The sequence below is a fragment of the Dama dama genome, chromosome 5 (genome assembly GCF_033118175.1).
Source record: "Dama dama isolate Ldn47 chromosome 5, ASM3311817v1, whole genome shotgun sequence".
Taxonomy (NCBI): Eukaryota; Metazoa; Chordata; class Mammalia; order Artiodactyla; family Cervidae; genus Dama; species Dama dama.
Genome location: NC_083685.1, coordinates 56051760 through 56077889, shown reverse-complemented (window position 1 = coordinate 56077889; position 26130 = coordinate 56051760). Strand labels below are relative to the sequence as shown.

At 37.8% G+C, this 26130-nt stretch overlaps 1 protein-coding gene across 1 annotated transcript in view; it reads right to left on the bottom strand.

Moving 5' to 3' along the window:
- Positions 1-23720, bottom strand: part of SMARCA5 (SWI/SNF related, matrix associated, actin dependent regulator of chromatin, subfamily a, member 5) — a 38132-nt gene extending 14412 nt beyond the window's left edge. The window contains exons 1-11 of the mRNA XM_061142415.1: positions 23127-23720; positions 19523-19597; positions 14323-14489; positions 12210-12310; positions 10382-10482; positions 9426-9605; positions 8007-8162; positions 7778-7909; positions 5533-5601; positions 2683-2792; positions 747-973 (exon numbers count right to left, since the gene is read on the bottom strand). Of these exons, the coding sequence (XP_060998398.1) occupies positions 747-973; positions 2683-2792; positions 5533-5601; positions 7778-7909; positions 8007-8162; positions 9426-9605; positions 10382-10482; positions 12210-12310; positions 14323-14489; positions 19523-19597; positions 23127-23303 (1495 nt within the window). The 5' untranslated portion in view covers positions 23304-23720. The remainder of the gene's footprint in view (positions 1-746; positions 974-2682; positions 2793-5532; positions 5602-7777; positions 7910-8006; positions 8163-9425; positions 9606-10381; positions 10483-12209; positions 12311-14322; positions 14490-19522; positions 19598-23126) is intronic.
- Between the last annotated feature and the right edge of the window lie 2410 nt (positions 23721-26130).

The following is a 26130-nucleotide window of genomic DNA, read 5'->3' as shown; positions in this document are numbered from 1 at the left end:
CAATATCCTAAAACAGATTCATCTACTGGTACAATTATCATTCTTATAAAAATATACAGAGAAACACAAATGGAGAAATTTGAAACTGGTGTACTTCATTTTATAGAATGAATAATTTGTTCATGAAATGCCTTGATGTCTAGGATATGGTTCAAGAGTCCAAAAGGAGGAAATAGGTACAGTACAGATGAAAACAAGTTTTGCCATTAGTTTATAGTTGGTTGAAGCTGGCTTCATATAAAATTCGCTCTACACTCATGTAATTTAAATAAATCTGTACACATACTCATTTTCATATAAAACTCAGCATATTGTAAATAAAATTGCTTTGGGTCCATGCATATAATGTTTAATTAAATTAAAAACACACATAAACAAGTGAAGACCACCACCATGAACACACCACCACTGTCTATCAAAGGCTCTGTGAACTGTATGAGTGGGAAGAGCACTCTTGACATATTATAACAAAAAAATGGTATTTCTAGGAACGTGTATAGAAAATGAGAATTTTCCCTCAAAATCCAGTGAGTGTGACTGCCCTAACTACAGATCGCTTTCTGAAAAATTTGAGGCTTAAAACTGGGGGGTTGGCAGGGTGGGGTGTGAAGCTCAGATCAATGGATAGGAGTTTTTCAATGTCCAAACTTCAAATTTACAAAGTGCCAGTGTAGGGGAGCTCCCTCACTTTAACATCAGAATCTTAAGTTACCACTGCTTCTCCGTTTGATGCCAGCAAGAGGTACCTTGTTCCTTTAATTTAGGGAGCAGCTTGTCTAGCACCACCATTTTGCCACTGTTGGTGACCAGATGCATGTCTGTTGTGTAAGGTGGACCCGGCTCAGCCCCATCAAAGAGATAGGGGTGATTACAGCACTTCCTCAACTGCATCAGAATGTTCAGCAGCCGCATTTTATCCATCTTCCCTGCAGAGTTCAGTATATCTATATCCTTCATTAATATCCGAGTGTACCTAGTGAAAAGAAAAACATTTTACGATGGCTCAAATGTTCCTGGACAGGTCCCCGCCATTTTATATACTTAATCCCATCTCAACCCCAAAATACCAATACGAAACAACACATCAACTTCTATTGTGTGCTGAGGAGTGTATTACCCGAACTTCTTTTTCTTCTGTTTCTCCTTGCTGCCTTCCCCGACCCCACTCTCAGTGTTCTAATGTGCACCTATAATGCTTGGGCCTAGAGGCCCAAAAGAGTAAATTCATCTTCTTGGGATGAACGGAAACAAAACTATAATGATACAACATTTTTAAGTAATAAAGCCAAACTTTAAAAGTTAAGTTTTAAACATAATTTTAATCTGTAGTCTTTTCCAAAAGAAGAATGCTACTATCCATTATTATTCAGTGTAGCCAGTATAGCATTTGGGTAAGGAGAAAATAAGAATTATGAGAGCATAAGGCATGATGATGAAAATAAAATACAATAGCTTTAAATGTTAAAAGTGCATGGGCTAAGGGGAGAGAAGGGGGCAGTTAGGCTAAGGTTGGATTATGAAAAGCCTTGACTGTATACACTAAAAAGTTAGACACTATCCTAAAGGAAAGAGTAATCTGTCCAAATACCAAAGTTTCAGGACCCTGAATTCTCTGAGCAACAACTTAAATAACCAAAGCCATCTATGCTTAACAACTCCAATGAGGAGGCACAAAATATTCAAGGCAGACCTTTCCATCACAATTCTAATGTAAAATTCACCAATGTGGTTATAAATGAAAAAAAAGTTTGCTTTACCTCAGCACTGATTCATGTCTTAATTCTGTATTTTAGAGCCATATAAGACAAGCCTAACTCTTTGCTACTCTATTAAAACCTTTCAAAATTTTTGAGGACATTTAGAATGGACTACCTTTTGCCCATTTCTTTGCTTTGTATCTTTTCTGTCCGTTTACCAACAACTCCAGCCCCTTAAAAATACGTATCAATGCTGAGCACTGAACTGAACATACTTGAGATGCAGTAAGAACAGAGTGGCTAGATTATTTCCCGCCTCTGAACACTTAAATCAGCAGTTTCTAGCCTTTTAAGATTTCATACACCCATAAAACTTTTAAAAAAGGAAAACAGAAAAGACAAAAACAACAGAAACTTAGAAGGTTTTCAGTTTTCTCAGTATGCCCTGTTTAGGTGCTTTTAAAATAGCTATCATGTGTCATTACTGTAACTTCACAAAAGGACATTTTAATCTTACCTAAAACAAAACATCAGCTCAAAATGGACTTATAAACTAAATAAATATAGCTTTCTGAGATAAGAGAAAGCTCCTAACTTTTCTCAGACCTCTACAATCTCCAACTTCATCAGGGACTAGCAGGAGCCCATGGGCCGGTATTTATGACCCACCACATTAACCACGTCTCCCATCCATGCCACCATAGTTTCTTTTTTAAAAACCCATGTAGAGGGCTTTACACCCATCTCTGTTAAATGCCAAGTTTAACTTTTGAATTCATAAACTTCCCAAGCTGACTGTCATCTTTAACAAAGACTTGGTATCATAAATTTGATGAGAAGTCCTAGGTTCTATATCCGGGAAACTGGTCAGGCTGAGCGCACACCAGCAGACTGAATCCCTTGACGACACAAGCACAAAAGCAAAGTACAAATGAAAGTCAGTGAAGAATTAAGAATGATTTCAAAAACGTCTCAAAACACATACCATTCCCTTTGCATTTTGCTGAGGCCCACATAGATTTTTACTTCCTTCTTTGGAGGTAAACTCTTTTCAACATCAGCCTTAATTCGACGAAGGAGGAATGGACGCAAAACCTTAAAAGAGCAGAAAGAAATGGAGATGACCTTATTGGTAACATAAGTAATATTTCAGGATCTCAAAAGTGTCCATTAAGTACACAGAAATGTGCCTCTTGAATATCAAAAGATTCTTAGGACTTCTTTCTAAATATGTAATTTATTATTACAGACTTCCTAAAGAGTATGTTGAGGATTATTCAATATGTAATAAGTAAACACTTGATACACTTGTCATAAAGTGTAAAAAAAAGTAGTAAATTTTAAAGATGATATTTTCAACATTCACTGCCTTTCAAATTTAAAAACTAGTTACTTAAGAAAAGGCTAGGTCCACATTATGATGTCATCATGGTTCCTGTTCCCTCATTTCTTATCTTTTTCTCATGGAAGTAGACAAATATAAAGTATACAAATTGTAAATATATAGTTCAATACATTTTAATCAAGCAAACATAGCCATATAACTATCTCTTAGATAAATAGAACATCCCATAAATCCTTCTGTAACCTTTCCAGTCACAATCCCCTCACCTTCCTTCCCAAAGGTAAGCAATATTCAGTTTTTAACATCATACATTAGTTTTGCCGGTTTTTAACTTTATTTATATACAAAGACTCACAGTATATGCCCAATTTATACCTGGTTTCTTTTACACAGTATTATATTTGTGAGACATACCCCTGTTGCATATAGCTAATTAATTTTCATAAAGTAATTTTAAGACAGCTATAAAGCAAAAGATACCCTTTTATGTCTTCCTTTGTTCTATTTACCACTAGCTTATAAAAATGTGATCAAAGAACAAAAATTGTTGAGAAAATAAGCAACGCTTCTCGAGTATCATCCCGTAAGGAAGCTGGTGCAGCCCAGCCAAAGGCTGGCGCCAGCTGCCAGCACGTGAGCGAGGACCTTCGGTCCCACGAGCCCTCTTCCAGCGCTGTCTGTGTGTGTGCAGCTGGGCAAAACCGGGCAAAACCAGCAAAGAACTTACTCAGCTGACTCGTGACTTCTGGGGCTAACATGCACAAGTTAGGCTCTGGTGCGGGACTGGTTACAACCAAAGAAAACTGCTTTATCAAGGAAGAATTCTCTCATGCCCAAGTACACCATGTGATTGTGAACACACTCTTTCATTACAAGACACAGGAGCTATGGTGGGAATCTCAGGACAACGTGGAGAGGCAGCTACCGGACCTGTACCCCCCGCCCCAGCCCGATTTGAGAAGCATCTTCATGCTACTATCTAAATGAAATAAACAAATGCCAAAACTGGTATTCTGTTGTGCTTTAGTATGCTTTACCTACATGTACCTATCTATTTATTAAGCAAAGTCTACGCATACACCCCACAACCCTCTGAACAAATAAATCTAAATTGAGTGCTTACATGCATGAATGCCATCTAAACTGAAACAAAGGTGTCTAGGAGACCATTACCTTCAAACATGTAGAAAAATAAAATTTCAGTACACAGAATTTTAGAGAACCTTAAAATTAATTTATACACAAATATCTGAATACTCAAAAGTTTTAAATTTTTTCCCCTTCATCAAATATCCACTTTGAGCCAGGCATTATGCTAGGGATACAAAGGCAAATAGAAGACACATCCTGGCTTTGTGTTTACAATCCAGAGGGAAAGCATTTGTAAAGGAGTCATTTCAGTAGCCTGTGCAAAGTCCTATAATGTTAGAATGTTGGATTATTAAAGACAGGCTAGAGAGGAGACTCTAGGCTGGCCTCAGCCTGGGTACTCATGGAGAAGGTGACATCACCACCGAATCCTGGCTGAAGTATTATTCGTAAAGGCAGGGAAGAGAATACTAGATGTGGAAGAAAAGATAAGCAGAGACGCAGAAATTAGCACAGTGGCTACAGAAACCCGACAGTGGGGCCAGCAATTTTAGCGAAGTAAAGCTTGACTAAGAAGTCAAACAGCAGCTGGAGAACACTGCTAACAGGAACATTAGCTCTCTGAAGGAGGAGTGATGGTGCCCCACAGGACATGTTTCTAGGGCCTTGAAACATTTCTGATCGTCACAAGTGAGGGCACACTACTGGCACATACTGAGCAGAAATCTCCAGGATGCTGCTACTCAACAAGAAAACCACCTTCCCATCCTCCAAAAACTGCACCAAAATGTCAACACAAGTTGAGAAACCCTGAGTTAGGTCATGAAAGGCCTTGTATGTCATGCTTACATGCTTTATCCTGCTGGTCCTGGTATGATAATCTGGGGTCTGTTAGAGAAATTTCTATCTTCCTACCAACTTTCACTTGTGAATCTTCACAGGAAGGAACAAAGCTGTATGTCACAGTAAAAACAACTCTGTTCACACTGCCCTATTAGCAGTTGCTTGTACACAATCAGTTGATTTAAGAGCAACAGATGGACCTTTAGCCTTTCAGAAGCAAATCTGTTAGATTCTCCTATGGAAGGTAAATAGAACTAAAGATTCCAAAACTTGGTCATGTTAAGTTCTTATGCAACTCTTCTTCCCCTCACTGTACGTTAACCCTAAGGGATTAATTAATTAATTTACTAAGTTAGAATTTCACCCTAGGTTCTAAGACTGAAACTGCCATACATTACCCCCTCCTCACATCATAAGAATAAGAACGAAAGTGGGCAGATTCAAACAGATCTGACTCTAAAGCCACTGTGCTTTTTGTTAACAGAAAAATAATCTACTAATCTGTATCATTTTTCCCATTAGAAACATGCTTTTTTAACCCTACTCCAAAATACTTACCATATGAAGCCTCTCAACTAGCTTTTGATCCCCAAGGCAATTATTTGTATCAAACCAGGAATCAAAGTCCTAGATTAACAAACAAAAAAATTCATCAAGATTAGAGATAATAGTAACGTTATGTGTGTTCAGTCGCTAAGGCATGTCCAAGTCTTTGCGATCCCATGGACTGCAGCACACCAAGCCTCCAGGCCTTCACTACCTCCCCGTTTGCTCAAATTCATGTCCATAATAGTAACTGCAAATACCTTATATTTGTTATGTGCTAGGTTATATAGCACATAACAACTTCTAAATTAATATTTGAACTGTGAACTGCAAAAATCACTTAGTTCCTTTTTTTAATGTGTGTTATTGTTAGCAATTCATTTTAGAATCATGTATTTCCTAAACATCAAGATGACAAGTTTCAAAATGAAAAGAAAATAACTGGAGACAGTTTGTAGATATGAAAATCAATATTCTTGAAAAAAAGTTTGTTTCAGAAAATCTTAAAAGTTAAAACCACTTTACAGTTTGCTCTCTAAGACCACTCATATACCTCAAACACAATTTTTCTAGAGCAACGTCAATTTTTGTTAAACTTACTCAAAGTAAAATTGAGAATACCAACATTTCATTAGTATTTGGGTAGGATTTAAAAAGGACAGTTTCCCTAGCTTTACCTCTTTAGCATGTGTATTATATACAGTTGGCCCCTGACCACCACAGAGGTTAGCAGCACCAACACTCCATGCAACTGAAAATCCACATGTAACTTATAGTCAGGTTAACCACTGCATATCATGCAGAACTGTAGTATTTACCACTGGAAAAAAATTCGTGCACGTGGACCCACCCACTTCTACCATTCAAGCATTAACTGTATTTGCTGTATTAGTAAACAAAATCTTAGAACTGTGTCAACTAAAACAAAGTTTTAACAGAGATTATTAAACAAATAAACACGTCAATGGGGTAAGAAAAATTATCTCAAAAAGAAAAATCAAAATACGTAAAAGCAGAACTAAAGGAGCTGGCTGACACTGATTAAATTGCCTTTCAAGAATACAATCTTCTCAAAAAAATTTTAAAAAGTAAAAATAAAAATAATAAAATCTACTCTTAAAATGATCCTTACATAACACACCCAATCAAAATTAACACCTTTTTGGAACTTATTTGAATAAGCTCTTCAAAGCCACACACACACACTCTCTCTCTCCAGAAATGGGAGCAAAGGTTCAAAAATGAAGTCGAGCCTGACAGAAAACCAAAATTACTAATTGCACAGACTGTCGACATAATGTACATTTTGTTACATGCAACCAAGATTTCAAATTATCAATCAATCATTTCTATCACCACAAATAACCTATCAAAGGTAAGAATTAGTCTCTATGCTTGTTAGACCATAAGAAAATATGGCTAGACAGACTTCACCAAATTTGAAGGCCATCCTAGGAAGAGGCCATCCTGGGGACTTAAAACTCAGACAACAGGAAGTACCCAAATTCCCTTGGGGAATATCCTGAGCACCACCTTAAGAACAAAAGCAGTCCACCTAGAGCAGTGTCAGGCCAACATGACCACCCAATAAGAATGCGAACCTAGGACATTCCTGAGAGAACAAGCCATGACTTCAAAAATGAGACTGAAATCAAAGGCACAAAAGTAAATAAATTCTCGGGATGCAAACAAAACTTGGTTGGTTACATGAGGTTAACTACCTAAAAGAGTGAAAAAGTAATGATTATCTCAAGCAGTACAAAAAGGTAGGCCAAACTCCGCAGTACGAAAAGGTAGGCCAAACTCCTTAATTCTTCTGGTTTTACTGAGATAAACTGACAGCTTTGGATGACGTTTGAAGTGTAGAGCGCAATGACAATGTTTAGAGAACATCCATCATTTAATACAGATACAAAATTTTTGATAAATAGAAAAAATATTGTGAAGAGAACTTTGGGATTTATTGTTATTTACTCTTAACAATTTTCATATATAACATGCAGCAGTGTTACATTTATCATGCTGTACATCTCAAGTACTTAATTACCTTATAAATGGAAGATAAATAAGCACAATGAACTTTGTACCTTTTAACTGCCTTCATCCAATTCTGCTTCTCCCCTCGTTCCCACCTCTGGTAACCAATATTCTGATCTCTTTCTATATAAGTTTGTATGTTTCTTGAAGCAGGCCAGTTCTTTTACAAAAATATTTAGTATCAAAAAATTACTCCAAGAAAATAATACAAAATACTTACATCAGCTGAATTAAAGACATCTGGTAACAAAAAATTAAGAAGTGACCAAAGCTCATGCAAGTTGTTTTGAAGAGGTGTTCCAGTTAATAATAGTCGATTTGTAGTCTTGAATTCCCTCACTATTTCTGACAGCTGAAAAAACAAATTCATCATTAGAATGAATATTCTGCATATTGATCAAATTCTAAACTAAGGCACAAATGATTTTCGAATCTAAATATCAAATTACCTTGGATTTCTCATTTTTGATCCTGTGAGCTTCATCAATAACTAAGTACCTCCAATTAAATTTTTTGAAAACAGACTTTTCTTTAATAAGCATTTCATAAGAAGTTACACATACATCCCATTCTCCTGGTAACAAAACATCTCTGACAAAAGCAGCCTGTTTAACAAAAGAAAAAAAATTCCATCATGCAGAAATAAACTATATATTAAATTTACTGATGACAAGGACATAATCTACTATGTAAAGGGGGGTGGGAATATTAAAAAAGAAAAAAGAATTAAGAGTTATCTATAGTACACAAGTAGCTAGAACTAGCTCAAAGTAACTTCATTAATCTTGTCACAGCCATGTAATAAATAACTGACAAAATTCTTTGGTGCAAAAGTCAATAGACTAATTCTTAAAATGTCTCTTTCCACAATGCCACTGAGTGTTGAAATTTTTTGGACACAGGTTTAGAAAAGGATAAAGAGTTTTCTGACATAAAGATAGATAAGGACTAAAGGTTAGTTTCCAGTAAGCATTTTCATTCATTTTAAGTTTATAGATCTATTAAGACATTGCTATGAATTTTCTCATTTTACAGCTGAGGAAACTAAAGCAAAGACTGGTTAAACCACTGGGTTTCAAAGCATAGTAAGGATTCTGTAACTTAAAATACCTGAAGCAGTTAAAAAGGGAGAAAAGAAAAGAAATCTAGTCATCACTGACAGCTGAATGAAGGGCAAACAAAATTTAATACATAGTCCTTCAATACATTGAGTCCATTTTTTAATCCAAATTTTATATTCTTAATAGTGTCAATTATTTCCATTGTTGGTGGTGCTATTTTAGTCGCTAAGTTGCCTGATTTTGTGACTCCATGGACTGTAACCCACAAGGCTCCTCTGTCCACAGGATCTCCAAGGCAAGAATATGGAGTGTGTTGCCATTTCCTTCTCCAGTGGATCTTCCTGACTCAAGGATCAAACATTCTTTACCGCTGTGCCACTAGGGAAGCCCATATTATTTCCATTTCCACTCCCAAAAAGGATGTGTTAACTGATCAATATTTTAACTTATTCTGATCAATATGATACCAACTTGTCAAGTTACTATTTACATTTTTACCACTTACCTTATTATGAAGAAATTGCTCTACAATGGGAATAAAGCCTTCAACTTTATAACCACCCCCAAAGAGCAGGAGAAACAAACTATACTCTTATAGCTTTCTATAGTCTACAATTCCTTTTTCCCCAGTATGAATCTTAGCCATCAAGATAACATTCCACTTACAAATTACTAATATTTATGAAGACCAGGCTTATTACTGGGACCCTTCCTCTTCTTTTATCCCTCCTCTAGTTATCCCCTTTCCCCAAACCTAAATTCAAATTCTTTTAATAGCAAACATGTAATGAAATATGAGAAGCTTACCCTTTGTTCTTTATCTCCTATTAAACAAACAGATCTAAGTGTTGGTACCCATCTCTTGAATTCACTCATCCAGTTGTGTAACGTAGACTTAGGCACCAAAACCATATGAGGACCAGGAATGTTTCTATAGTGTTTCATGTACCCAAGAAGAGAAATAGTTTGAAGTGTCTTTCCCAGGCCCTGAAAGAGAAAATAACCATAAAGCAATGAAACAGAGAACAAAACAGACTCCTGTATTTATATTTCCTGACTGGTACAGAAACATTTAAAAGAAAAGCTATATGTACACCTAACAAATAGCAAGAACTTGATATGTGTCAAGTGTGCAAGCATTATGGCATTTAACCTTCACCAGTCTGTGAAGGATGTACCATTACCACCTCCACAAAGCTCAGATACAAGCTTTTCCAGGGTCACCCAGCAGAGCTAGAATTGAGACCTATTTCTTCTGACTCCATTACTTTCTCCAAGCAGTTGTCTTAGCACTGTAGCTATAGAGAAACTTAAAACATTCACTATATAACTAGTCAACAGTAAACAAGATATAATGTTTTACAAGATAGAACTGTACAACGTGCCATCACAGAGAAAATATTTGTTGGTAACATTCCATTAATCCCCCCTGTGTCTCTCAGAAGTGGGGGGAAGGGAGCAAGGGGAGATGGTCAAATCATTATATTACAAAAGTCAACCAAAGGCATGCTTCTCAAAATGTATTATTTTTAAATTTATTACACTTTCATAGGTAGTAATTTCTCACAATTGAAGTATAGATATAGATCCCACTTAGGCAACTAAAGTGAGGTTTATTAGTGTGACACAGGATTATTTTGCTAACAGTCTATAGTATAATCAATAAACTATATCTTACAAATTTTAACTTTTATAAATCTAAATGGTGTATAAGGTTTTAAATTATAAAATGTGGACCTCTACAAAAGCTACCAAACACATACCATTTCATCTGCAAGGATACCATTGATGCCGTTCTCATACAAAGAAATGAGCCAATTTAATCCTCGGACCTGATAATCTCTCAGTTTACCCCATTTTACATCTAAGAACAAAAGAAAAATGACAAGCACATTTTAAAGACAAGAAATACAAGTGGGCAGCCCTTCCTTCATTTGATACGCAGAGGTTTAACGTAGGCCTACACATCTTTATTCTGACTGTGCCTTCTCCACTAGATTTTAAGAATGCGAGTTTTGCAAAGTCCCACGTTAGGAAAGGTAGCTGCTGTGGTGTGGAGCAGAGAAGGAGCAGATGGATACGGAAGACAAGAAACACGACGGAAGGCATCAGAGTGCCCGGCCACTCACGCCTTACGTTATCATGTATCGGTCCTAGGGACTCTCTGACCGAGTTCCTTTTTCAATGTCTGCACAATTGTTTCTAAACAAGTGTTTTTCACGTTCCCTGATGACCAAATCAGAAGTTCACTGGGGACTGTGTTTTTCTCTTAACAAGGGGAAATAAATAGAAATTATTAATAAAAGACTGTTTTTCCTTTACCCTTCCAAGAGGTCCTACAAAGAGGAACAATATCTTTTTCAGGGTTTACTATACATTTCCCATCCCAGAATAATTGCTAAATATATGGATCACAAATAACCCAACTTTAAAAAAAAATACATCTTTTAAAAAACATATATTCTATACTCCATCCCCTTTGACAAACACTGCTCTGAGATGAAATGTTAATCAACACTAGGAAAACTGGTTACACTGTGAGAATGTGAGGAAGAGACAACTCAAGTACTTCAAATTTCCTTTCTCTCTGCACCACAAACCTGGCCCTGGCCTCTAGCTTCATTATAAGAAATGAAAACTGGGTACTCTGTAGCCAAAAGAAAAAAAAAAAAAAATTTGGAGATACATACTTTAACCAGACTGATGCATTTCTAACCAGATCCTATCCTCCCTGAAGTTTAGTCTGCTAAGAGTTCAAGGTGACAGTTAATTATTAAAACAACCAATCCAAATTATAAATTCTATACTATTATAAAATTTGTTTTTTTGCTCACAACCACTATGATCATACAAACTTGTCATCAAGTGAGAAAGACAAAGGAGGTCAGGGAAAAAAATTATTGGCCTTCAGTAAAGAAAACTATGCCACCAGACAACCAAGATTATACATGCATGCATGCTATGCCGCTTCAGTCGTATCCTACTCTTTGCAACTTCATGGACTGTAGCCTGTCAGACTCCTCTGTCCATGGGACTCTCCAGGCAAGAACGCTGGAGTGGGTTACCGTGCCCTCCTCCAGGGGACCTCCTGACCCAGGGATCGAACCAATATGTCAGTCTCTTGCACTGGCAGGCAGGCTCTTTACGACTAATGCCACTTGGGAAACCCAAGATTATATATAAGTAAAATCTAAACCTGGTTAACCATGTTTTCTTTTTGAAAACCATTTATAAACTTTAAAACAAATACAAAATCAGGAGATGAGTAAACAAAGTCTTTAACAAGTACCTTTTCCTACACATCTTTCTTCCTGGGGCAAATATACGGCAAATTCCATTCCCATTTTTACATATACATTCAGGAAACAAGCACAATGGTGTTTTATGCCCTTTTGAAATATAGCATCACTATCATAATGATATACTATCACTTCTAGCCAAAAAGTATCTGAAGTTCATTTTACAATCAATAAATTTCAAAAGATTACTTAAAATTCCCTTTATAAATTATAGCCAAGAAAAACCCCAACATTAACCAAAGGCTACAAGGAGATGTTTTAAAGATGAAGTAATTAAATATACACAACATACATGATGGAGAGTCTTCAAACCGAGTGCAAACATTGGTTGCTTTGGAGCTTTCTGTTAATAATTCTTCATCTTCTTCTTGCTCTGTTCTTCGGTGTCGATAGCTGCCAAGTTTAAAATGAAATCAAGCGATTTGAGTCTTGGCTTTAATTACCAGCTTTCAACATAATAGTCAACAGGCTGACCAATATTTCACAGTATCTTAAAAGGCATGTAAATGAAGACTATAGAGTAATACCTTAGGTTAACCAAAACCTGATAAACATAAATGTGATAACTTAATTTCAATGAAAACTGCAGTAAGAAAATATTTCATAGTTTATATTTTAATGTTAAGTATTTTGCTCCCACCCCAAAAATAGTTCCCCCAGAAATCACATTTTAAAAACTACAACTTTCACCAAAAGCTGCAGAATTTGCAGAACAGAGACTTAGGGCTTAGGCAATGACTCTTTAACTACAGATTCATCAGAACTACTTGAAACTTGTTAAATACACATGCCCAGATTTTACATCCCAACAGAGTCAGATACAGTTTCCTAAAAACTAAATTTTTGTAGCTATAATATTGCCAGATTTCTTAATCTCTAAAGGACTCTGTTAGTAAAACTACTTACTCCCCAGTTTTCAAATTTCCAATTATACCTGTATACTTTCAACAAATATTTTCATTTAAATTAGAAAACAGTAGATTATATTCCACTCTTGTGGGTCTCTAAATCTAAATTATTGCTTGATTTTTATTAAAACTACATGCTTTGTGGGAAAGATAATCAGCCTTCCCAGATAGAGAAACATTCCTCAGAAATGCAAGCGAAGGCAATAAAAATCCAAGAATTTTTTTTTAACAGCGCTTTTTTTTTCATATTTATCTGGCTGCACCGGATCTTGGCTGTGGCATGTAGGATCTCTGATCTTTGCTGTGGCATGCAAACTCTTAGTTGCGGCATGTGGGATCCAGTTTCCTGACCAGGAGTGGACCCCGGGCCCTTTGCATTGGAGGTGTGGAGTCTCAGCCACTGGACCACCTGGGAAGTTCCTTCCTGCTTGTCACATGTGTTTACTTCTTGTGCTTCTCTGCACTCCAATCTTATGAAAACTTAACTCAAAGATCTACCCCTCACCCCCGAGTTACTCTCCATAAACTAAGAAAGAATCTTAACTTTGTTTTTAAAAAATAAAATCTCCTTCATAATGTATTATCAAGATGACTGATTATTATGGTTGTTAAACTAAAGATAAAAGTTGGCATATGCTTTGTTACTTCAATTAACACTTACTTTCAAGCAATGAGATTGCCCTAAATTTATTATTACTAACCAAACATCTTAGTTAGGGCTTCCCTCATAGCTCAATTGGTAAAGACTACGCCTGCAATACAGGAGACGCAGGTTCAATTCCTGGGTCAGGAAGATCCCCTGGAGAAGAAAATGGCAACCCACTCCAGTATTCTTGCCTGGAAAATCCCATGGACAGAGAGGAGCCTGGCAGGCTACAGTCCATGGGGTTGCAAGAGTCGGACACAACTTAGCAACTAAATCACTACCAAACATCTTAGTTATCCAACCAGCACAAATTCTAAGAAATAATCTATAATTCAACATGTAAGAAGTACTTTAAAAATTTTGCACCACCACCTAACAATGGCACCATACAACTTGACATCTCCCTTTATATAAAGAAACTAAGTATATAACAAAAATTTTAAGCAGACTACCATGACATAAATCATCATACCATCTACACACAAACACAGACTTCAGATAACAGCAGTACTCTCAATTCACATACATGGTTTAGGAGACTAGAGAATGCCCCAAGTCAGATCTAAGTTCAAAGTCAGATTATTCTAATTCCTTCTAGATGATATTAAGTAGGCCACTTAACCTCTGCATTTGTTTCCACTCCAAGGAGAAGGTAACATCTGAATTCCCTACTCAATCCATATAAAAATAAAACCATTATGCCTATTTTTATTTATTTATACATGTATGGCTATATCCTGCCAAGCCAACTGGGCCAAATAAATAACAGCACTGTAACTATTTTTTTAATAAAATGATCTTGTGCTTCTAATGAAGTCTGGTTCAACTATTAACTATCAACTATTACTCACTCGCCAACTGATAGCAAGTTCTGTTTCTCATCCTTTTTTATTCGTGGACGCCCTGGTTTCATCTTCAAAGGTGAGGTTGGAGTCTTCTGAGCAGCAGGCTGAATGAAATGTGCAAACAGTTCTGTCTGCTTTAATAAATACTCAAATCTATTTGCCCGGTCAGTTTGCTGGAAGAAATGTGAAAAAACATTTTATCAGAATATCAATAAAAATTCAGAAATCAAAATTTCAACATCTCCATACAACAATCTCAGCAATAAAAAGGAACTACTGCAACAATATAGATGAGATTCAAAAGTATTATACTATGTGAAAGAAAGCAAACATGAAACTACGTATTATATGATCCAAAATTCTAAGTAGTGATTTTCTCTATGAAATTCTAAATCGTGATTTCTCAGAAAGGAGATCTGAAGCGTCAAAGGGATGAGAGCAGGAGCAATCGTTTCGGGGATGATAGAACTGTTCTACATCTTGACTGTACGATGTTTAAATGGCCTCAGCTATTTGCCAAAACTCACTGAATTAAAAACATAAAACTACTGCGTGTTAGTTATACTTGAATGTAGTTGAAGAAAAAAATATCAAAAAAATAAAGACACTGCAATACAGGTGTATTTATTCAGAAGAGGGGGATATGCTGTGCCAAATTTTAAAACGCTATCAGGCTTGAAAAACATCTATTAAATTCATGAAATATTCCTTAACCCTATGTAGTTCTTAATACCATTTCTTATTTTCATATCTAAGATCTGCTAATTTGAGTGTTTCCTATTATCACACAAAGAGAACGGAAGACCAAAAAAACTTAAGACCTTGAAATCAAGTTCTTATCAAAATAAACAATGGAAATCTAGAGCCTTTAGACAACAGACTTTTTACAGACACATCAATAATTTGATTTTAAATAAGGAGAAACAAGAAGACAAGAGTTCAATAAAGAGAAACTAGTTACTCAGTATCTCTACCTATAGATGTTTAAAATGTCAACTTTACAATGAATCACAAAACATTTTACCTAGCAACCACCAAAGGATGTGCTTTTTACATGAAAACATAATTGTAAACATCACACCAATGTAAAACTGAAGCCCAGTTTGATACTGAAGCCACGTGCAGACAGCGTGTCGCTGGATGAAATGCAGCCCAATCCATACCATGGACAACAGGCTGTCAGCGTGCTTCTCCTTAGTAATGTCCTACCAACGACAAGCTTCAGTCGTTTCTGTTTTAAAGTAATGAACTGAGATCCATATATACGTATTTTGCACAATTTTATTTTCTAATACATATATAGTAAAAGAAAAACCAAAAACATGCAATGAGAAAATGATGCTATTTTAAAAAGACTATTCTATTATTGTAATTATGTTTGGATCAAGATAAATAAGCTCTGGAAATAAATTCAGATAGATCAGAGTGTAAAATATTTTAAAGCAAAAGTTACTCTACAGTACTCAAGTCACTGAATATATATTCTCTTCTTTAAAAACGTTTTCAAATCAACATTTTCTTCTTAAATGTCTACTCAATTCAAAAAATACTTTTGTGTGCAGACCAGAAAAAGTATTTTGTTTATGAAGTTTTCATTATAGTACAATATTGAAAATAAAACATAACAAGTAAATTATGAAGACTGTCAGAAAACAAAAACTCAGAAGTAAAAATAAAGCACAGTAAGAACACATGGGAAGTGGGAATAGCACCAAATTTTAAGCAGGATGATTAGGAAAATGCCAAGAGATGATGTTTCAGAGAAGGGAGGAGTCCTCCCAATTCTTAGACCTTATCACACCTCTCTAGTGCTCAAGATCTTTTAATGGTTCTAGCTGTCTTAAGATGGTATTTTTTCAAACTGTGGTTCACAATCCATTAGATCAGAAATATCCAAAATCTTTGTTATCTTCTACAAGGTCAAGTCTGAGAACTACTACCTTAAAGAACAAAGTATAAACTTCACCAGAGCTCTACAAAAGATATCATAATTTCCAAAATCCTCTCACTGATTCAAGTAGTGGTGGAGTTACAAACTGTTGCAAAAAAACAAGGAGTTTAGAACATTTACAGAGTAAGCTTTCAGTAGAACTGCAGCAAAGGTTTAAGGGGATTAACGGGCAAAGACCTCATTGCTTGAAAAATGAAAACGTTAAGATAAAAATGACAAAAGAGGTGTAAAGAAAACGAACCTATCTACAAAACAGACACAGAGATGTGACTTGCGGTTGCCAAGGCAGAGGAGGGGAGGAGAGGGATGCATGGAGAATTTGGAGCTGACAGTTGCAAAGTGTTACATTTAGAATGAATAAACATTAAAGGTCCTACTGTATAACACAGGGAACTATATCCAACTTCCCTCAAATAAACCATAACAGAAAAGAATATTTAAAAGATTGTATACACCTGTTAAACTGAATCACTCTTCTGTATAGCAGAGATAGACACATTATAAATCAACTATACTTCAATTAAAATAAGAGGTGTAAGGAGGAAAAACTACTTCCTAAAGAGCAGAAACAATAAGATCAAGAACCTAAAAAAAAAAAAAATGAATCGTAAAATTAAACCAAAGGTTAAAATCAATAGCCTTGGAAAAAGCATCTTTCTCTAAGAAAATGACCAGGATAGTAGAAGCCATGCATGTTTGGAAATAAAGAGGAAATAAATTGACAATGGGCCTGTAATTCTTTGTGGAGGAAGACTGAAAGTGAGAGCATGACAGAAAAGTAGAAGAAACTTAATCAGAGTGGCAAAGTCTTAGAATGGCTAAAGGATTGTTAGAAATAACACAGTGAAAGCCAAACAAAGTGAAAACCATAAATTTATCCCAGTACCAATCAGAGTAATTACTTTAGTTTTCGCAAGCAGTACTTGGCATCTTGGGTTCAAGAATAAAAAGTGAGTATCAAGACTTACCTATGAATAGGATCTAGCAGATGGTAAGGAGTCTGCTCAGAAGAAAACTGCTTGTCAAGGTCATGATTTTGAAAAAGGAAATTAAAGTAGGAGGCTGAAAAATTCGTAGGAAGTGAGAAAAAAATTGCAATAAAGGGAGCTGTGGAGATGAGAAGCATTGTAAAGAATCACTGAAAACCTCCATTATATAATCAGATCAGTGTCACAGACTTCACAAAAACAGATCTGGAAGAAGCTAGATCATGAGAAAGGAGCCAAATGAAGATGCCAATGAAATAATTCATGAAACAGAGAATAATGAACTAGGGTGATGGGGAAAAGATAAAAGAAATATTTGTGAAGTTAAATCTGCCAAGACTATTAAAACTATGACACACTGTCATAAACAGCTTGGGCATTTATTATGAAAAACTTTCATTCATTGAGAGAACACTACATAACTGCGTGGGAAAGAGATAATGAATTCAATTTTGGATATTCCTAAATAAGACTTACCAAAGGGATTTAAATGTTCAACAAGCAAATGAAAATACAATGATTGGCGGCATCTGAGCTAAATATCCAGAAGTACTCATTTAAACGTGGCAGATGAAAACCAGTGACAAGGCTAAAACTGTCCAAGAACAAATGTTCAAAATGCAATGAAGGACAAACGAATAATCAAGTAAATAAGGTATCATCAAAGAAAAAAGGTCTCTCAAAGTAAGAAAAAATTTTGTGGAGTGGCCAATGGTGTCAAATACAAGTATGATTAAGGAGAATGTAACTAAAAATAAGCCAAAGAATTGGCCATTAAAATTACTAGTGTATCATTTCCTAGCCTTTTGGCTAAGATCAAGTAGAGAATCACTAATATAGTGTTAATGACAGAATCTAAGTTGTGAAGGTTTAGAGGAATGACTGGGAAAAGTAAAAATGGAAAAACATCTTTTCTTCAAATAAGACTGACAGCAAAGAAAGGTGACAGGACAGTTACAGATATACACAAAATGTATATAAACAAAACCTAACAGAAATCATATAGAGTAATACATCACTTATACTGCACATATTACAATATGCATTATGCACATTATATATGTGTATACAGATACATATATGCAAACTTTTAGGACTTTGAAGCTATTTTTAGAAATTTCAAAAATATTTGCTGATATTGATGAGAAAGTCAAAGAACAAGGGGAAAGTAATACTTGTTAAAATCAGTATTCTATGTGCCAGATACTATTCTGGATGCTGAAGACAGAGAGACTAAGACACTGTTTCCACTCTTAAGGAGGATACTGTATTATGTAGTGATGATATTCTTACACACGCTATTTTAACTTTTTAAGATTAAAAAAAAAAAATTAAGTTTAATCTATATAAAGCACATAGAACAGGGCCCGGTACATACTATTCATTCACTGTTAGTCATTATTATTTAATCTAAATTTAAATTCAAAGCTCTTTGTAGGTACTGGTCAACTCATGGTAAAATAAAGATTCCCAAGAGGATGTGAAACGTGATCTGGATCTTTTGCAAGTATAATATTCATATTCTCTTTTGTAAAGCTTTCATCCATATTATAAAAAGGCAGTAGGCAAGAAATATTACCCTTCTACATACTACATGTTTTTGTATTTTCTATTGTAAGCATACGTGCGTCAGTAGGCAAGAAATATTCCTCTCCTACATACTACATGTCTTTGTATTTTCTGTTGTGAGCATACGTGCGTGAGTGCGCGCTCAGTTGCTTCAGTCATGTCAGACTCTGCAACCCTATGGACTGTCAGCGCCTCTGTCCATGAGACTTGCCAGGCAAGATCACTGGAGTGGGTTGCCATGCTCTCCTCCAGGGGATGTTCCCTAACCAGCGATCAAATGTGTGTCTCCTGCATTGTAGGTAGATTCTTTACCCACTGAACCACCTGGGAAGCTCATTATATACTATATATGTTATTATAAATTACACATGTCTTACTCGCTTTATAACCAGTAGAGTACAATGCTAGACAGATGCAGAATAAACACATCTTGAATAGTTACTTCTCTGGTCTTTTAACTCATCTCACTCCCAATGCTAAATCTAAAAAGGAGTATTAATATAATCCACATATTTATATACTATGTGAATTCATGAAATACATCTGTATTTGCTTTACGTAATCAAGTAAGTCGAGTAAGATAAAAAAGTTACAGTACTCCATGTTACACATATTTAAATTAGATATCTGTGCCTCAACTTCAGTAAATTTAATCACCTAATAAAAAACTATTATGACTATTCATATACCTAGAACATACCATTTTTTCTTCATAGGTGGGATCTGGTTCTTGGATTTCTTTTTGCTTTCCAGGAGATGCATTGTCAAATACTTCCTGGTAAGAGGGAAAAACCATGGTTTGTTCTTCAAGAATACTCAACATACCATTATTACACTGATTTCAGCCCAAAACACATTCAAAGTAATCCACTCCCGTCCTGAATTTCCTAGATACCTAAATGGCAGCCATCCTATCTCATAGGAAACCTTGATGCAGAATATGACAATAATAACAATTCACTTAACCCAAATACATAAACCGCATGGCCACTGCCAAGATTATAGCACAAGGTTATTATCTCCAACATCCTAGAACAAAAATACTTAAAGCAAATCTGTTTTGTTTTCTAACCAAAAATTATAAAGTGAAATTGAACAATATAAATTGTGAAGGAAATGTCCCCCTTTAATAAAACTGCAGTATCTACTGTACTACTACCCAAATGTATACCTGGGAAGTCACAGTCACCCTGAATTTCCATCTAAAACATTAAAAAAATTCATCATGCACCCTAAAGTGAATACTTTAACTACAATTTGATTAATTGATAATAAATGTGCTATTTTTGCAAGTTTATTCACCCTGACATTCAGAAAGGCACAAAAACCAAAAAAACAGCACCAACTTCACTGCAAAGTTCCACCCATCCATTAAAAGAACACAAGAACAGCTGGTGAAAAGTACAATTTTCATTAATGATATGCTGGTCTGTGGTGCTACATACCAAAACAAAGTTACCTATGATTAAAAAGCTGAGGGGATGGGCCTGGTACAGCACTAATATTACGAAATCAAATGACCCAAATTCAAGTCTAACTTCAGCGCTAAGACCTTTATGAACATGTGTGACCTTAAGCTCATCACAAATCTCTGGTCTCCAGAGTAAAAGTGACAAAGCCACCTCTCTAGAATAATTCCTAAAGTGGTACTGGGATACCATGAAAAGTTGAATATTTCTTTCACAGTCTTAAACAGGCAAACGATTTGGATTTAGTACTCTTGAGGTCATATGGCTATTAGTATATAGTGTACCTATGTATCAGTCCAGATAGGTATGAGAAATGAGAATGACCAAGACAGGCCCCATTCAGGTTGCCAAAAAGATCACACTAATAAAAAAATGTGACTGCTCCCAACGCCTACCAATACCAACCAAAAAGAAAAAATTAATCTAATACACAGGAAAGCTAACTAATATTCCTAGGAAAGTGGGCTTTGTCAGAAATTAAATGATTTTGGAAAAATGCAACTTGAAAAAAAAAATCACACTATAACGTGAAGGAAAAAACAAAAACTAGTCAGTGAAAAGACTGGTAAAATATAAAATCACTGATGTTACTATCCTGAGAAGGGGAAAAATAATGAAGCCATTTTTCAATAAATGAAATTGTTAAACAACACATTTTTGGTAAAAATATGACAGGGCAAGATATTTGGGAAAGGGTCAGCTTCAGAGCCACCCACTCCAGTGTTCTTGCCTGGAGAATCCCAGGGACAGGGGAGCCTAGAGGGCTGCTGTCTATGGGGTCGCACAGAGTCGGACATGACTGAAGCGATTTAGCAGCAGCAGCTTCAGAGCCAGATGTGGGTTCTATCACAGATTCTACTTACAAGAAGACTCAATTTACCCATTTGGCAAAAATATTACTGACAGTCATCCAGTACTTGTTACAACATTAATATTTATAGTTAAACACTAATTCCACTTTACCTTAAAAACAGCAACTGAAAGCCAAAATATTTAGTTTAGGCTTTAAATTATTCTGCTTTCTGATATTTCCTTAACACTTCTAGTGAGACTTTGGTTGCTACTCCAAAATTTGAATGACAGCCTCTTGAGAGGCTGACAATAGTGGACAGCAATTTGCAGAGAAGTGCAGTGCGTGCTCAGTCGCTTCAGCCTTGTCTGACTCTTTGCCATCCGGCCAGGCTCTTTGTAGCTCGCCAGGCTCTTCCATCCATGCGATTCTTCAGGCAAGAACACTGGAGTGTGTTGCCATACCCCACCTCCAGGGGATCTTCCCAACCCAGGGATCGAACCCGCGTCTCTTTTGTCTCTTGCACTGGCAGGCGGGTTCTTTACCACTAGCGCCACCTGGGAAGCCCTGAGAGCTGCGTATTTCATACCATTGCTTTCAGTGTCAAACTTTCAAACCCCTTTAAACCAGGAAGCGGGAATCCAAGTTAACCCTGGCAATTCAAAAGAATCATTTAAAACCTAAAGAAAAAGAAAACAAGCAACACTGATATGGACTGAAAACAAATTTCAAGTCGCTGAAAGCTATAGAATACCAGAGGTCCTAGTCCACCAAAACCCACTCTGACCTAAAAGTTCTCTCAAAAACTAATAACACGTTACTTCACCCTAGATAAGGCCGCTGGTTGCAGAGAGGACACAACTGAACTGACTTAGTACAGCACCCAAATAAAACTACTGAGCCAAATGCTCTATGGTAAACTGCCCTACCATTTCCTTACTGTGTTAATTCTGCAGCAACATTCCCTTTTAAAGCAGTATTACCTTTGCTCAATCTATCCAAGGATGGAAAAATTCCAGAAATCTCTGGGCTGCGACTATAAAATATCTCAAAACAGATCGAAGGCCAAGAATAAAATTGGAAGGAGCAAGCAACACTTTGTTCCCAGACAACGCAAAACCTTGGAGCACACCCAAGAGACCCGCCTGGCAGTTCCCCAATCTCTCCACCCTCGCAGTAGTTACCATTCCCTGACCCGCCAGCCCCAGGCCAGAAGGTAGGGAGCCATAGAGCGCGGCACTAATTTTCAAAATAAGGCCAAGGCCCCCGAAGAGGAAATGCGCTGGTCTGAGAGCAAACTACCCGCCCCCTCACTCACTAATTCATTCATCCATCCATCCACCACACCCCCCCACACAAAAAATGAAATGGGGGGTTCAAGACAGCTGCTGCCGCCTTGGTCGCTTTCCTTCCCCACGGAACAGTGCCTGGGAGGAGCCTCCTCTCCCTCCAAGGGAGCAGCTGTGCCCCGCATATCCCCACTGCGCCCTCGGCCATCCAGCCCTCGCCATTGTTTCTGCGGAACAGATACCGCCCCCGCAAAGAAAGGGATGAAGAAAAGGAGGCCCAAGTCCTCGGATGCGCTGCTTTTAAATGCCTTCCCCACCCCGCCTGTCTACCCCCGTTCCTAGAGGGAAATTTCCCTCGCCCTCCCCCCAAGTTTAGCGGAAAGTAAAATCGAGATTCAGAGATGCGCGAGGGAATTATGGGAGTCCAGCTCTTAAAAAAAAAAAAAGAAAAAAAGGGTAGCTCCTCACTCGGCCTCAGTAATCAAGAACATGTGTCTAATGAGAGCGTTCGAGGATTTGGTAAGGTTCGCCAAAGAGACAAATAATATAAATGTGAAGTGCCAGAAATCCACTTGAGGTTGCCTGCGTAGCTTAAGCCCAAGGGTGAGAGCATCATTTCCGACCCAAAGGGTCTGAGGCCGAGTTGGAGTGGGAAGGGGTGAAGTTTGGCTCTGCGTCTCATTACTGCTACAGAGGCGAGGGAACCAGTTCCTCCTCCCCATCCTGCCCTCTTTCCACGCCACGAGCCGCCCTCACCTCCATCTCCGAGTCCGCGGGGCCGGCGCTGGCCACAGAGGGAGCCGCCTGGGCTGCGACGCCCTCGGGGCCGCCTTTGTTGCTGCTGTTGCTCCCGCTGCCGGCGGCCGAGGCTGCGGGCTTGGAGGGCGCGCTCTCGGGAGGCGGGGGTGGCGGAGGGTCGGCCGCGGACGACATGATGTTCCGTCTGCGTCACCCGCTGCTGCCAGAGGCCGGGCCCGGCAGGGAGGAGGAGGAGGAGGCCTAGGCCTGGGTGGCTGCGTCGCAACGAGCAGATGGAGAAGCGAGAGGACTACCCGAAAGCCCCCTGCGCCGCGGCTCGGCGACGAGCCCAGACCAGGCCCAGCAACCTCCCCCTCTAGTCGTCCTCCTCTTCCGCGGGGCTCCGGGTTCGACCGGCGCTTTACCCCACGGCGGGAATCACGTCGACGAGAGTGGGCGGGGCCACTCGGGTCACTGAGGTCAGGGAAGGCGGGCCGATTCAAGGAGGGCGGAGGGTTGGGGGAAAAAGAAAGGAAAGCAAAAGAGGGGAAGAGTCTGGGAACTGGTTTGGCTGCCTCCTCTTCTTCCTCTGGTAGATATCATCTATCTCGCCAGCATTCAGGTCTACTACCTACGCCACCGACTATCAACACTCGCGAGATTGATAGTTGGCTACAAGACTGGGTTCCCAGTGCGCATGCGCATTCTCCCCTCCTTGCCCTTGGCCACGCCTCCTCCGAGACCACCACAGGGCTCTTGGGTAAGGGGTGGGCGGGGCCTCGAGGGAGAGCTTGGAGACGTAGGTTTGTGCGTCGGCTCCTCGGCATGACGCGAGCGCTGTCTTCCAGGCGTTCTTAACGGCTCACGGTCCACCGGCGCCTCGTCTGCCCTGCTTGGCAGGGATCTGCGGCACTCCCTGAAAACTTGCCCAGGTTTTGCGCCGCCTACTGCAGCATAGAGGCCTGTGCAGGCCTTAACACTTTCACTGCCGCCGCTTATTGGTGTGACGCCAGTGTGTTGAAGATGGTGTAGTTATCCCAGTTGTCTAAGCAAAAGGGCCCGTTAGTGTAATTTTTTTTGTCTACACGTTGGCTGTTTGAATCATTTATAAATTCCTTCTACTTCTCTTTGGTACAGAGTTAAACGATATTTTCTCTGAATTTACATGCTAAACATAAGCAAACTGCCCATCACCATGTAAATGAGAATCATGAGTAATCGATAGATAAGAGAGGCTATGGGTTGTATCTTTTCCTCAACCACTAAATATTAAATTAAAATGTACAGACTTCTGTACATTTCTTTCTCCTTAAGAAATATTTCGAATAATCACCAGTGGTTACGCCTTCCGCTGTCCTCAACACAGCCTGTGGGTCTTTTGCGCACGGATCTGCTGCAGATTATCAAGAACATCGTGTTCTACTCAATAGAAAATCGTACTGCTGTAAATTGCTATCTGCCCTGCACAGGCTCTTATTCATCTTTGTATCCCCATATCCAGTATTCTATCAGTATGTATTGAATAGAGGAGACACACTTTTCAAGAGTGAAGATTTGAGCAAACTGTTGATTATGTTGAATTTCAAACAGAAGGGCTCTCCTCTGAATCAAAAGCCTGCAAACTTTTAACTGATCAAATGATAATTTTTTAATTGAAATCTGGAAAAACGCCCCCCAGCCCATCAGAAGTGCTATTTGTGAGACTATAAAGAACCATCTAAGGATATACGAACAGAAAAATACACAAATGATGTTTGTCGTAGTCTTCGCCTGTTACTGCAAAAAGCTAGCAGTAGTGAGTCCAACATAGAAAGTATGGTTTTAAAGCTATTGTACACCCACACAGTGAACTATTATTGATCTTTAACAACCATTAATGTAGAAGTGTTTATTATATAGCGTTAACTGAAAAAAATTAAGTTCAAAAACATGAATAAAACATTGGAAGGATAATCATAAAAGTATTGAAATTGATTGTTGTTGGCATTATTTCCTAATTCTTTTCAGTTTGTATTTTTATTTTTTTCTGAAGTGAATCTACATATTACTATATTGAGCAAACTTATTTTTAATATTCAAAAAATACTTTCACCAGAAAAAGATTATGTGGAAGTAAAAAGTTAGTGTCTAGGGTAACAGACACTGACATACACTCAACAAATACTTAGGAACAGATATTTATTTAATATTGACATTAAGAAGAAAGTGTATAACATGTATTTAATATTCAGACTATTTCTTCACTCTCCAGGTAAATATCTTGGATCTTGGTTTGGAAACCCTAAAAATACACTGAATATGTAAATGGATGAATCTTGAAGCCTGACAATAAGAAAAACAAGTAGCAAGAGAAACAATAAAATTACCTCCAAAATGACACCTGTCTTTCTTAACATAGACATTCATACTATGACTGCATTTCTCATACGAAAGCTATATGAGAATCCTGTGGGGGTAATTACAGAGGAAAGATACTTAGAAGAAAGGAGGAAGAGGAAACAGAATGTTTGAACCCAGTAATCCAACCACAGGGACAGAGAAACATTTTGATCAAGGTCTACAAGCAGATAGGAAAGGGAGCTAGGAGCTACAGAAAAGACAATGTCTGAAAACCGAGTGGCAGACAGTAGTGCCCATTTAGTGGCCAAATGACAAAGGGCTATTGTTCTTCAAATGCTGACAGGCTGAAACTTCCAGCTAGTTCTGAAACTGATAGCATTGTATAAGATTAGTGTAGTTAGTAAGAGGTTGGATGTATGAGACAAGTGCTCGGGCCTGGTGCCCTGGGAAGACCCAGAGGGATCAGGTAGAGAGGGAGGTGGGAGGGGGGATCGGGATGGGGAATACATGTAAATCCATGGCTGATTCATGTCAATGTATGACAAAAACCACTACAATATTGTAAAGTAATTAGCCTCCAACTAATAAAAAAAAAAAAAAAGAGTAGGTTGGAGAGTCAGGCAAGTCTGGAATCTCATGTAGGTACAAGAACTTAATATTTGTGTGAATTCAGGCAAATTGC